This window comes from Oryctolagus cuniculus, chromosome 4, assembly GCF_051225735.1.
Source record: "Oryctolagus cuniculus isolate XC-2025 breed Fujian yellow rabbit chromosome 4, ASM5122573v1, whole genome shotgun sequence".
Classification (NCBI taxonomy): Eukaryota; Metazoa; Chordata; class Mammalia; order Lagomorpha; family Leporidae; genus Oryctolagus; species Oryctolagus cuniculus.
Window position 1 is genome coordinate 125128393 of NC_142870.1, and position 14066 is coordinate 125142458.

Genomic DNA, 14066 nt, shown 5'->3' on the forward strand with positions numbered 1-14066 from the left:
ACTCCAGTTCTGATCCAGCTCTCTGCTATGGCCTGGGAAAGCAGTGGAAGATGGCCCAAGTCCTTGGGCCCCTGCACCCGCTTGGGAGACCCAGAAGAAGCTCTTGGCTTCAAATCAGTGCAGCTCCAGCTGTTGTAGCCATCTGGGGGAGTGAATCAGTGGATGGAAGACCCCTCCCCCTCTCCCTCTGCCTCTGCCTATAACTCTACCTTTCATATAAAATAAATATATCTTAAAGAAAATAATAATACAAACTTTAGGACATTTTAGTTTTTTCTCAACAAAGCAAAAGATCAATGCTTCCAAGAAGCTAACAGTTTATGCATCAATTTTTAAACAGATTTGAGCTACAGAATCTTTTACCACCAGCAATAAAAATGCTTTCATTATATTAAAAAGACTGTACACCAAGATACAATTATACCTCAATGTAGAAAAAGTGAGAAAGAAGGGAATAATACACTCATTTAGTACTGATTACAGCAAAGGGATAGGTTACAAATATCCAGGAAGAAGTTAGTAGGCAAACATATTTATCCATGAATATTATACTCAAAGGACAGTTTGAAACATTAACCATTTGTCACATCTAGCACACCAATGTTTAAAAATTACACTCCAAACAGTGAGAAGGGAAACAATAAATGCTGGCATGAGAACGAGCAATTCCAAACATTCCCACCAATGCACAGATGTTGTGCTTTTAGGTTACTATGTGAGTACCATCCTTATTCTTAAGGAGCATCACCACCATTCTCTACTGTCTCGACATTTAAATGGAAGGCAAATCTGACAACTATACCTCTGGCCAATACTATGAACCTAATTTAGTTTATGAATTATAGATATCTCCAGTTTTGATGCATAACAGTACCAACGTTAACCTCTTTATTAACCTAAAAAAAAAATACCTGAATAATGAGCATGTATTATCCACACTAATGTTGAAGACTCCATCTTCTCTAACACTTTTTTTGTGCACAGTACCTCCAAATACCTTATTCATCATCTGTTCAAAAAGAAAATGAACTGATGTTAATATAAATCAGAAGAAAAAGTCTTTTTTGTTATGCTGATTTAATAGTTTATATTTCTGTTTTCAAAATACTATTAGATTTGCACCCAAAAATTAAGGGGAGTTTGACAAATGTAGTTAACTTGGCATTATGTACAATTATGCAACTATTAAGAGGTATGATTTTTTAAAAGACTTTATTTATTTATTTGAGAGGCAGTTATAGACAGTGAAAGGGAGAGACAAAGGTCTCCAATCTGCTGTTTCACTCCCCAAATGGCTGCAATGGCAGGAGCTGAGCCAATCCGAAGCCAGGAGCTTCTTCTGGGTATTCCACGCGGGTGCACAGGCCCAAGCACTTGAGCCATCTCCACTGCTTTCCCAGGCCATAGCAGAGAGGTGGATCAGAAGAGGAGCATCCAGGACTAGAACCGGTGCCCACATGGGATGCTGGCACCGCAGGTGGAGAATTAACCCACTGCGCCATGGCACCAGCCCCAAGAGGTATGATTATAAAACAAAACTGGATTAGAAATTTAAACCCAAGGGCCTATACTGTGGTGCACTGTGTTAAACAGCTATTTATGGCTCCAGTATCTCACATGGGAGTGCTGGTTCAAGTCCTGGTTGCTGGACAGTAGCTAATGTGCCTGGGAAGGATGTTTCAAGTGCTTGGTTCCCTGCTACCCACATGGGAGACCCAGATGGAATTCTTGGCGCTCAGCTTTGGCCTAACCCAGTTCCAGCTGTTGCAGCCATTTGGGGAGTGGCCCAGCTGATGGGAGATCTCTGGCCCTCTGTCCTTCTGCCTTTATTTATATAAATAAATCATCTTAAAAAAAGAAAAGAGCACAAGAGAACCTTTAAAAAAGTATTTTTTAACCTAAGGTTATTTTATTGTAAACACTACATATTTTCCATTCAATCTATTCTAATTCACCTATTAAAAATACAGGCCTTAGATTCTTAATACAAATTTAGAGGAGGATATCTGGCACAGATGCTGCTTGGGATGCACACATCAAAGTGCCTAGGTTCAAATTCTGGTTTCACTCAGTCACACTTAGAAGCTTCCTTTTAGGAAATTTCACTAAGGGGCCAGTGCTGTGGCTCAGTAAGCTGAACTGCTGTCTGCAGCGCCAGCACCCCATATGGGCACCAGTTTTGAGTCCCGAGTGCTCCACTTATCAGCTCCTTGCTAATGGCCTAGAAAAAGCAGCGGAAGATGGTCCAAGTGTATGGGGCCCTGTTACCTACATGGGAGACCCAGAAGAAGCTCCTGACTTCAGCCTCGCCCTACCCTGGCCCTTGTGGAAACCTGGGGAGTACATCAGTGGATCAAAGAACCCCCCCCACCACAAACACACTCTGCTCTGTAACACTTTCAAAATAAATAAGCCTTTAAAAATTTTTTAGGGCCGGCACTGTGGCGCAGCGGGTTAACACCGTGGCTTGAAGCACCAGTATCCCATATGGGCACTGGTTCGAAACCTGGCTGCTCCACTTCCGATCCATCTCTCTGCTATGGCCTGGGAAAGCAGTAGAAGATGGCCCAAGTCCTTGGGCCCCTGCACCCGCGTGGGAGACCAGGAGGAGGCTCCTGGCTTCAGATTGGCGCAGCTCCGGCTGTTGCAGCCAATTGGGTGTGAACTATCAGATGGAAGACCTCTCTCTCTCTCTGTGTAACTCTTTCAAGCAAAATAATAAATACAAGTTTTTAAAAAAAATTTTTAATCTACAATGTGATCCCACTGAATATCTACCCAGGTATGCAAATATAAAAATAAAATATGACTTTGTCAGGGTTGGCAGGAATCGAGAACAGAAGGTATTTACATATAAAACTTTAATAAATTAAAAGGAAAAAAATATCATTACCCAGTGAGGCTGTAAATGAACATAATGAGCAACTCAGCATTTCTACTCCCAACTAACCTACAGTATATACAACACCAAAAGTACAAAAACACTGATGGCAGTACTGTCTGTAATCACACACACACACAAAAAAAAAACCTACACAAACTTGGGATTGTAAAAATAATTTGTGCTATATTCAAATGACCAAGAGCAGAAATGAACAACATGTTTAAATGTATTCACGTGAATGAAACTCAAACCTAAAGGTAAAAATAATTCAGGCAGTTTGATTCCATTTATATAAAGCCAAAAAATAGAATCAGTAACAAAATTCTGAAAAAGTTGTGACCTTTGACAGGAAGAGAGGACTGTGAGAAGAAAGGTATAAAGCGGGTTTCAAAAGTTCTACCTACATTCCATTTCTTATGCTGAGTAGGGGTCAATCAGTAATAAGGGGAGCAATGAGCAGAATAGACCTTTCTTCTGATGTAACTAGAATTACCAGGAAGCAATCAGAAAGACACACGGGAGAGGCCAATTAATGAGAAAACGACTTATTATTTAGTATCTAAGACCACTAAATTACTGAAATTTCAGACACTTTGGGGGAGTAAATACCCAACCTTTTGGTGCTAAAATTATCATTCACTAATCAATGGTAGTCTTTTGGACTCATCAATACTATTTTATGGAAGAACAATCTTTGGTCAAAGGACTATTTCATTTTCTGCTATGAAGGTTTAGATGACAATAAAGGCAAATTTTTAATGAATTTAACATGAGCAGCTATGGCTTTGGTTGTCATAAAATACCCCAGTTAATGACATAAAACTCTGGCCTTATAATTACATAGGGAATGTCTAAAAAGGAAATTCTAAGCCACTCTCTCAAATTAAGAGCATTTTCCAGATGCATTTTATTGTAAGTGGGTGTAAAAAAAACAACCCTGAGACTCTTCCTTAAGACTTATAATGACTCTCAGTATAATTAAATCAAATGGTTGTTAGTGTAAGTAGCACTACATGATTAACTACTCTGGCAAAGAAAACCAATATGTTACGTGAATATACTTAATCCTAGGATAAAAGTATATTTAAAAAAGCCAGTCAATTTCCAATATTCAACTCAATCAGGATGCAGGCACTTCTACGGTTGGTAGGGAGAATAATCATTTTTTTCCAAGTCAAATTCATAATTACCAGTTAAAGCTTTTCAGAGAATAAGGGGGGAGGGGAGCCTTTTACTATAAAGTGCTTACTACCAAGAAAATATTCACAGTTGAAGCTTTTGTACTTGACACATTTTTAATGACAAGTATTTCGTCTAATCAAAACCATAGCAAGTTATTAAAAGAAAACTGAATCTGGTATAGCTGCTGATCATCTTCCTTCTAATATTCTGCTATTTGTCTCAAGAATAAAAATAAAAACGTTAAACATTCTTAAGCAAACACTTAACCTTTACTGAAAGCTCCAAAGCTAGAGAAAACAAATTGATCTGTTCACTTTCTACTTTAAATAGCTTCCCTTTGTGCAATATTCATATCCAAGCAAAACACTTTCAAAAAGACTGGAAAAGTGCCGTTTTGTCCACTTATTAAAATTGCAAAATTATCTTCAATCTAAGGAATTAAGGAATTAACTGAATCACTGGGAGAAATGAATATTTTTATTATTGAGACTTATATGCAAGAAAGTGAAAATTACCCTATTTCCCAATAATCAATGAGGATCAGAATATCATGAGGAAATTAAGTATGATTATTTTAATTAACACCAACTCCATTTTGGTTAATTAGGTTCTCACAATTAGATTAACTCCATTTCTATCTTAACCCTGTGATCCCTTCCACATTAGTAGATGCAAAAGCCAAAAGGCAAAAGAGGTTAAGATAATTCACAATCTAAATAAATTAATTCAAAGTCATTTATGTTTATTTGGCTGTTCTTAGCAAAGAAACCTGAGATTAAAACAGAACCCTACTTTCAACATTGGAAAAGACAAAAGACCGTAACATCAACTAATAATCTATTATTCAAGAACAGTTTCCTAAACTAACTCAGAAGACCTAGTTAAATAAGACACATTGTTAAAAATTCTCTTCACCAGATAACCATTTTGCTAACCACCATCAGTGATAACGCTCTTTAAATGTTTCTATTCCTATCTTGTTAGTAATTAATCTTACCCAATTAAAACATTTTTATAAGTGAGAATTTAGCATGTTACTGGCTCAGTGAATCTACCAATTCACTTTCCAACTGCCTGCAATGGCAGAGGCTGCAGCAGGGCCAAAGCTAGGAGATGCAACTCAATCCAGGTCACCCACATGGGTGGTAGGAATCCGATTACTTACGTCACAACCACTGCTTCCAGGGTCTACATAAAGAGCCACAGCCAGGAATCAAACCCAAACACTCCAGTGTGGGATTGTAGGTGTCTTAATGAGTAGGCCAGATGCCCACCCCTAAGAATTTACTTTTTTCTTTTCAAGATTGACTTATTTATTTGAAAGGCACAATTAGAGAGAGGGGGAGAAACAGAACTCTTCCATCTGGTGGTTCACTCCCAAGACAGCCCCAACAACTAGGGATGGGCCAGGCCAAAGCTAAGAGCCTCTTCCTAGTCTCCCATATGGGTGGCAGCAGCCAAAGCACTTGGATCATCTGCTGCTGCTTTTCCTAGGCCATAAGCAGGGAGCTGGATTAGAAGTAGAGCAGCTGGGGGCCTGGCACCATGGCTCACTTGGTTAATCCTCCGCCTGCAGCGCCAGCATCCCATATGGGTGCCGAGATCTAGTTCCGGTTGCTCCTCTTCCAGTCTAGCTCTCTGCTGTGGCCCAGCAGGGGCCTAGAACTCCATCTGGGTCTCCTTTGTGGGTGACAGGGGCCCAAACATTGAGCCATCTTCTGCTTTCCCAGGCACAATTAGCAGGGAGCTAGACTGGAAGCAGAGCAGCCAGGACTCAGCCAGCACTCTGATTTAGGTTTGCAAGTGGTGGCTTAGGCTGCTTCACCACAACACTGGCTTCCTGATGATTTTAATAGTAAACTTAAGGAACAATGCAGAAGACAGATGATATTAAAAACATGTACTTGCATGTAAGACAACTCAGAAAAGTTTAGTAAATGAATGGAATCTACTGTATGATTAAGACGTACACAAATACCATTTAATTGCCATCAATAAGGAATGTGCTTGCTTTAAAGAAAACGACCTTTCTCTCTGTCTCTCTCTCACGGTCTAACTCTGCCTGTCAAATAAAAAAAAAAAAAAAAAAAAAGAAGAAGTAGAGCAGCTGCAAAATGAACCAATGGCCATATGGGATGCTGGTGTCACAGGTGACAGCTTACCTGCTATGCCACAATATTCACCTCTCAGTATTTCTATAGTTTAATAACAACATTCTGGGGCTGGTGCTATGGCATAGTGGGCTTCTCCACCTGCAGTGCTGGCATCTCATCTGGGTGCCACATTATGTCCCAGATGTTCCTCTTCCGATCCAGCTGCATATAGCTGGGAAGGCAGTGGAAGATGGCCCAAGTGCTTGGGCCCCTGCACCTGCATGGGAGACCCAGAAGAAGCTCCTGGCTCCTGGCTTTGGAGCTCCAGCCACTGCCACCATTTGCGGAGTGAACCAGCAAATGGAAGACCTTTCTCTCTATTTCTCCCTCTGTCAGTGATTCTACCTCTCAAATAAACAATCTTTTAAAAAAAAATTCTACTTGTCTAATAAATCTACACTACTTAAAGTAAACTAGACCAAATTCCAGAATGTCACAACATCAAATACAGACAAGCATATAGAACAGGATCTCTCATTTGCTGGTGAGAATGCAAAATGGTACAGCTACTTTGGAAGACAGTTCGGCAGCTTCTTACAAAATTAAACATACTCTTATCACAGGATACACTAATTGCTCCTCTTAGAATTTACTCTAGAAGTTGAAAACTTAAATTTGCCCCAAACACCTGCAAGATTATACACCTTTATCATATAAACGGCAAAACTTGAAAACAACCAAGATGCCCTTTAGTAGGTGAATGAATAAACAGTGGTATATCCATACAAAGGACTATTCAGTGATAAAAAGAAATGTACCATCAAGCCATGAGAAGACAGAGAATTCTTAAATGCAGATTACTAAGCAAAAGAAGCCACCCTGAAAAGGCTACATACTACATGACTTCAAATTAAGATCAGTGATTGCCAGACGTTTGGGGGGAAGAGATGGATATGAAGAGCACAATGGATCTGTTGGACAGTAAAAATTCTATGTATGATAATATAACACAAAATGCATGTCATTATACAGCTGTGCAAACTCACAGACTGTACAACACCAAGTGAGAACCTTAACATAAATTATGCACTTTAGGTAGTAATGATGAGTTGTCATACATTCACCAATCCTAACAAATGTGCTACTCCAGCATGGGATGTTGATAATTGCAGAAGCTATGCATGTGTGAGGATGGGGGAATATGGGGAAACTGCTCTACACTTTCTTCTCAATTCTGTTGTGAAACTAAAACTGCCCCCCCCAAAAAAACCTTAAAAAAAAAAAAAAGGAAAAGTAAGCAAAATGGTAACAAAGCATTCAAAACAGATTCCAAAACATTAACTCTGGCAAGTCCTGGGGCCCCTGCACCTGCATGGGAGACCCAGAAGAAGCTCCTGGCTTCAGATCAGCTCAGCTCTGGCTGTGGCAGTCATTTGGGGAGTGAACCAGAGGATGGAAAACCTCTCTCTGCCTCTCCTTCTCTGTGTAACTCTGACTTTCAAATAAATAAATAAATCTTTAAAAAAAAAAAAAAAAGGTAATTTGAAAGAAAAATATTTTTAAAAAAATTTACTCACAGGAAACAATACAAACCTTAAAAACATTTTATATTGATATATATAATGAAATACTATATATTATAATGAAACTAATATTTTCATTTTATTTGAAACAGAGAAAGAGAGGGTAGAAGAGTGAAGAGCGAAAGCAAAAGCAAGAGCGAGATGAGATAGTGCTTCCACCAACTGGTTTACTCCCTAAAAGTCAGAAATAGTCAGGGGTGGACCAGGACAAAGCCAAGGGCCTGGAACACAAATCTAGGTCTGCCACATGGGTGACAGGGACCCAAGTACTCGAGCCACTATTTGCTGTCTCGAAGGGTATACACTAGCAGGAAGCTGGATCAGAAGAACCAAGACTTAAATCAGGCATTCTAACACTGGATGTGGGCAGCCCAAGCAGCATCTTCACCTCTATGCCAAACACCTGCCCCTAAATAGGAACTTTGAGGTCTTGATTTACAATACTCATCTATTATTCATTTTGAGACAACACCCAGGTAAATATATTTATTAATGTTACAGTGGAGAAACACAACAGACATCATCTTAACCAAATGATCAAAATTAAGATCAGTTGTCATGTTATAAATCAACACTGTGTGCTTCTTGGAAAGACACACTGAACAGAAGCATAGCATCACTCCCATGATACTCTTGCCAAAAATGTGTAATCCAAAACTAGAAATGATGAAGGATTACACAAACCAAAATCGAGAGATAGTGTACAAAGGAACTGGTATGTGCTTTTAAAAGATACTGTCAAGATCAAGATCATAAAAGAGAAGAAAATAACAACCAAGGAACTCTTTTGCTTCAGACTAAAGGAGTCTAAAGAGAAATGACAAATATTACACATGGTCCTGGACTGGAACCATGCCCTAGAAGGGACATCAAAGAGACAAAAAGAATGGAATCTGTGGATGAGATGGTAACAACGTACCAGCATGAATGTCCTAATTTTAATAGCTGTATAATGATTCTGTAGAAGAGCATCCAAGGACTTAAAAAATAAAAGTAACAGGACATCACATCAAACTTCCTCAAATGGTTCAAAAATGTCAATTAGAAAACTGGGCAAAGGCATACAGAAGCTCTGTGTACCATAGGCTAAGTATCCCCAAATGCGTGGGACCAAAGTGTTTTAGATTCTGGAGTTTTTTGGTGGGGATATGCGCATACTTTACCAGTTGAACACTCCTATCCAAACATTCAAAAACCTGAATATTCAAACTCCAAAACTCTTCAGCATAATGTCAATGCTAAATGGAATTTGTGGATGAGACAGTAACAACCTACCATCTCAGATTTCAGAGCATTTTGGTTTTCAGATAAGGGATATTCAATCTGTATTTCTGCAACTTTTCTATAGATTTGTATGTACAAGTTTTGGCTTTTTTTTAATGGACAATGTTTTGTTAAGAAGTTTACTTTTCTGATGGCAGATTCACTATCGGGTCAATTTGGCCACATTAGTGTACAATTCATACATAGCTGCAGTACATACAAACTATCTCAGCCAAGTAAATATCCTAAAGAGAGAAAATACTAAAGAAGTATGAGTCACAAACAATAAAATATAAGTAAACTCTTAAAGCAACTTTTCAAGATATACCTGCATGCCATAGCAAATTCCAAGAACAGGCTTGCCAATAGTGAATATCGCTGGATCAAACCAGGGAGCATCCTCTGCATACACAGAATTGGGTCCTCCGGAGATTATAATAGCACTGTGGATTTAAAGAAGACAGTTACTGAGCCACCTCTAACTGCTCATGTTTTCACAAAGTCTATGTTCTCTCTCTGATACTCTGAAGGAAACAACACAGATTCAAAGATTTTGTTTTATCTTCAGTATACTGCAACAGATCTAGATTTTTATCATAGCCAGTTAATATCCTACAGAGCTTAATTGTTTTCACTGTATTGTACTGCAATGTCCATCAACTCAGCATTCAACTGTTAGTAAACATAAAACTTCCAAATATATTAAAAAAAAGAAAAACAATGATACTATCTGTGAAAGCATGAATTTGTTATGATTATTTCTTCTTCAATGAAGTAAAGAAAAATTCTGAAAGGAAATGTAAAAACCACAGGTCCCCTTTGAGGACAAGATCAGTCACAGAACAACTAAAGGCATTAGGAATACCCTGGATAGTTCAGAACAAAACACAAAGAATGGGGGCCAGTGTTGTGTCATAGCAGGTTAAGCTTCCACCTATAAAGAGGGCATCCCATATGGGTGCTGGTTTGAGACCTGCCTGCTCTACTTCTAATCCAGCTCCCTGCTAATGAGCCTAGGAAAACAATGCCGGATGGTCCAAGTCCTTAGGCTCCTTCACCCACATGGGAGACCTGGAAGAAAACTCCGGACACCTGGCTTCAGCCTGGTCACTCCTAGCCATTGCAGTCATCTGGGGATTGAACCAGCACATGGAAGATCTTTCTTTCCTCTCTAACTCTGCCTTTCAAATAAATAAAAACTAAATCTATGGGGCTTGCACTGTGGCGTAGCGGGTAAAGCCACCGTCTGCAATGCCGTCATCCCATATGGGCACCGGTTTGAATCCCAGCTGCTCCACTTCTGATCCAGCTCTCTGCTATCGACTGGGAAAGCAGAAGATGGCCCAAATCCTTGGGCCCCTGTACTCACGTGGGAAGACCCGGAGGAAGCTCCTGGCTCCAGATCAGCACAGCTCCAGCCATTGCGGCAAGTTGGGGAGTGAACCAGTGGATGTAAGACCTCTCTCTTTGCCTCTCCTCCCTCTGTGTTAACTTTGACTTTTAAATGAATAAATAAATCTTTAAAAAAAAAAGATAAATACGGGCCGGCGATGTGGCGTAGCGGGTAAAGCCACAGCCTGCAGTGCCAGCATCCCATATAGATGCCAGTTCAAGTCCTGGCTGCTCTACTTCCAATCCAGCTCTCTTCTATGGCCTGGAAAAGCATAAGACGGCCCAAGTCCTTGAGCCCCTGCACACGTGTGGGAGACCTGGAAGCAGCTCCTAGCTTCGGATCAACACAGCTCCGGCCACTGTGGCCTCTGAGGAGTGAACCAGCGGATGGAACCCTCCTTCCCTTCCCCCACCCCGTCTGCCTCTCCTTCTCTGTGTAACTGATTTTCAAGTACATAAATAAATCTTTAAAAATAATAAATCAACACACACACACACACACACACACACAAAGAATGCCACCTTTCAACTGTGTTCCAGCAGCTGCCACTTTGCTGTCTCCATCTGACCCAGCTCCAGCTGAAGGAGAACAGGTAAGTAAGGAGGTCCCTATACTACGGCTCTTTCACAGCAGACTGCCCACAAACTGCTGGTAAAGCATGCAAGAAACAACTGACTACAAAAGCTGCTTACCAGAGCACACCCTCTACTGGTGAGGTGAAGAAACTCATCATTATAGGCCTGGTACTGTGACATTTAGTGACATCAGGCAGCAAACTCTCCACCTGGCATCTGGCACGGGAAATCGCTCAGAACCTCAAAACAGATCTGTATTTCCAGAGCACAATGACTGGTACCTTGCAGGAGGCAAGTGAGCCTCTCTGTTGGCCTTTCTGAAGATATCAACCTGGGCACCATCTGTGCCACACGTGTAAAAATCATGCCAAAAGACATCCAGCTAGCTGGCAGCACACATGGACAATGTGCTTAAGAATCTACTGTGATGGGAAATATTTTATTTTATCCTCAAAAAAATTTTTTTCTTATTAGTATTTCCAAAGTTAAGTTTTTTTTCCCCACGGCATCAAAAGGTACCCAAGTGTATAACTGTGAGTGAAAAATGGAGGACAGAAATCAGGTATTGGCAGTTTTTTCATTTTCATTTGTGTGTGGACTTTTAATATAAATGCAGGGACTTAAATCATTAAACGGTCAAAATGTGTCAGTGAAAAAGCTTTAGAAGGGCTGGCGCCTCGGCTCAATAGGCTAATCCTCTGCCTTGCAGCGCTGGCACACCAGGTTCTAGTCCCGGTTGAGGCACCGGATTCTGTCCCGGTTGCCCCTCTTCCAGGCCAGCTCTCTGCTGTGGCCAGGGAGTGCAGTGGAGGATGGCCCAAGTGCTTGGGCCCTGCACCCTATGGGAGACCAAGATAAGCACCTGGCTCCTGCCTTCGGATCAGCGTGGTGCACTGGCCGCGGCAGCCATTGGAGGGTGAACCAACGGCAAAAGGAAGACCTTTCTCTCTGTCTCTCTCTCATTGTCCACTCTGCCTGTCAAAAATAAATAAATAAATAAAAATAAAATAAAAAAAGAAAAAGCTTTAGAAGTTCAACCATGTAACAAATACAAATAAACCTGTTTAATTTTTCTGAATAATGCCAATTATTTAATTTCTTTAAAGCAAGCACATTTCTTATTGATGGCAATTAAATGGTATTTGTGTACGTCTTAATCATACAGTAGATTCCATTCATTTACTAAACTTTTCTGAGTTGTCTTACATGCAAGTACATGTTTTTAATATCATCTGTCTTCTGCATTGTTCCTTAAGTTTACTATTAAAATCATCAGGAAGCCAGTGTTGTGGTGAAGCAGCCTAAGCCACCACTTGCAAACCTAAATCAGAGTGCTGGCTGAGTCCTGGCTGCTCTGCTTCCAGTCTAGCTCCCTGCTAATTGTGCCTGGGAAAGCAGAAGACGGCTCAATGTTTGGGCCCCTATCACCCACATAGGAGACCCAGATGGAGTTCTAGGCCCCTGCTTTTGGCCTGGCACAGCCCTGGTTGCTGAGGGCATTCGGGAAGTGAATCACCAGATGGAAGCGTTTTTCTCTGTCACCCTACCTAAAAATGAAAATATATTAAATAAAATAAAATTCTATAAAACATACTGATAAAGATTTCCAGAATCTCAGTATATTTAGCTTTATAAAGGATAACATAGGATGGCCCAGCATTCTTCATTAATCTGCTAAACAACTCAAGGCTCTAAGATTCTTAGTTCTATTTTTAAAATGTGATGGACTTAGTCAAGGATAAAAGTCAAGCAGTACTTAAACCAATTATGAAAATTCTTATCTCCATAAATCTTGAGAAGAGCTAATCACTGAAGTCTGTTTCTCATAGTGCTATTTTGAAACTAATGTGTGCTGTTACAAGTGTTATTAGAAGGCCCAACAAACCTTAAGTTATCCCAAATATCAATTTTATGTATCAGGCAGATCAAAGTTCTAAAATCGGTGGATTAAGATGTCTCTGATGTTACAAAGCTAACATTTATTCTAGAAGAAAGGTGGTCAAACAGGTACTTCAGGCAAAGAATTATGGTTCAAAAAGCCACAGTGCTATACAGTTCCTAATCTTCTCCATACTACAGAAAAGAAAAAACTTCTAAAGAAATTGGACCTAGGAACTGTTCATGATCAACTGACAGGAAACACAGATTTCTATTGCCAAGTATGTGGTCACCCTAATCTAAAGTATTGTTTACAAAGGATATTTTGTTTTAGGAGGGGGAAAATGGCAGGGCTTAGGTCTGACACACAGCCATTCAGATTTCTCAGTCTATGAAACTAATTCTTGCTAGTACATCAACACAGCTGAATTAGATAAACTCAAGGAGCACATCTTTAAAATTCCACCATTTAAAGGAGTGTGGCTTTTAATCTGTATCCTAAAACTGGAATAGAGATCAATTTAAATCTATCTGGGGCCTGTGCTGTGGCATAGTAAACTGCTGCCTGTGGCGCCTACATCCCATATGGGCAAAAGTTCAAGTCCCAGCTGTTCCACTTCTGATCCAGCTCCCTGCTAAAATGCCTAGCAAGGCACTGGAGGATGGCCCAAGTGCTTGGGCCCCTGCACCTATATGGGAGACCTGGAAGAAGCTTCTGGCTTCAGAACTGTCCAGCTCCAGTTATTGTGGCCACTGGGGGAGTGAATCAACAGATGGAAGACTTCTGTCTGTAACACTGCCTCTCAAATAAATCTTAAAAGAAAAAAAAATGTAAACCTGCCTTTTCTGATTTTCACTACTCTACTTTAGAATGAAAAAATCACAGAGGGGCCGGCCCTGTGGCGTAGTGGGTAAAGCTGCTACCTGCAGTGCTGGCAACCCATATGGGCACCAATTTGAGTCCCAGCTGTTCCACTTCCAATCCAGCTCCCTGCTAATGTGCCTGAGAAAGCAACGGAAGATGGCCTAAGTCTTTGGGCCCCTGCACCCACATCAGAGACCCAGAAGAAGCTCCTGGCTTTGGATCGGCCCAGCTCCAGCCATTGCAACCATTTCGGGTGTGAACCAGTGGATGAAAGACTTCTCTCTGCCTTTGCCTCTGCTTCTCTGTAACTCTGCCTTCCAAATAAATACACAGAACAATATGCACTGCAC

The 14066-nt window shown here is 40.5% G+C and overlaps 1 protein-coding gene across 2 annotated transcripts in view; it reads right to left on the bottom strand.

The window, feature by feature from the left end:
- GMPS (guanosine monophosphate synthase) overlaps positions 1–14066 on the bottom strand; it is a 100654-nt gene that overhangs the window by 30893 nt on the left and 55695 nt on the right. For both annotated transcript variants that reach the window (XM_008266378.5, XM_008266379.5), the window contains exons 3-4: positions 9334–9448; positions 912–1009 (exon numbers count right to left, since the gene is read on the bottom strand). In XM_008266378.5, coding sequence (XP_008264600.1) covers positions 912–1009; positions 9334–9448 — 213 coding nt within the window. The remainder of the gene's footprint in view (positions 1–911; positions 1010–9333; positions 9449–14066) is intronic.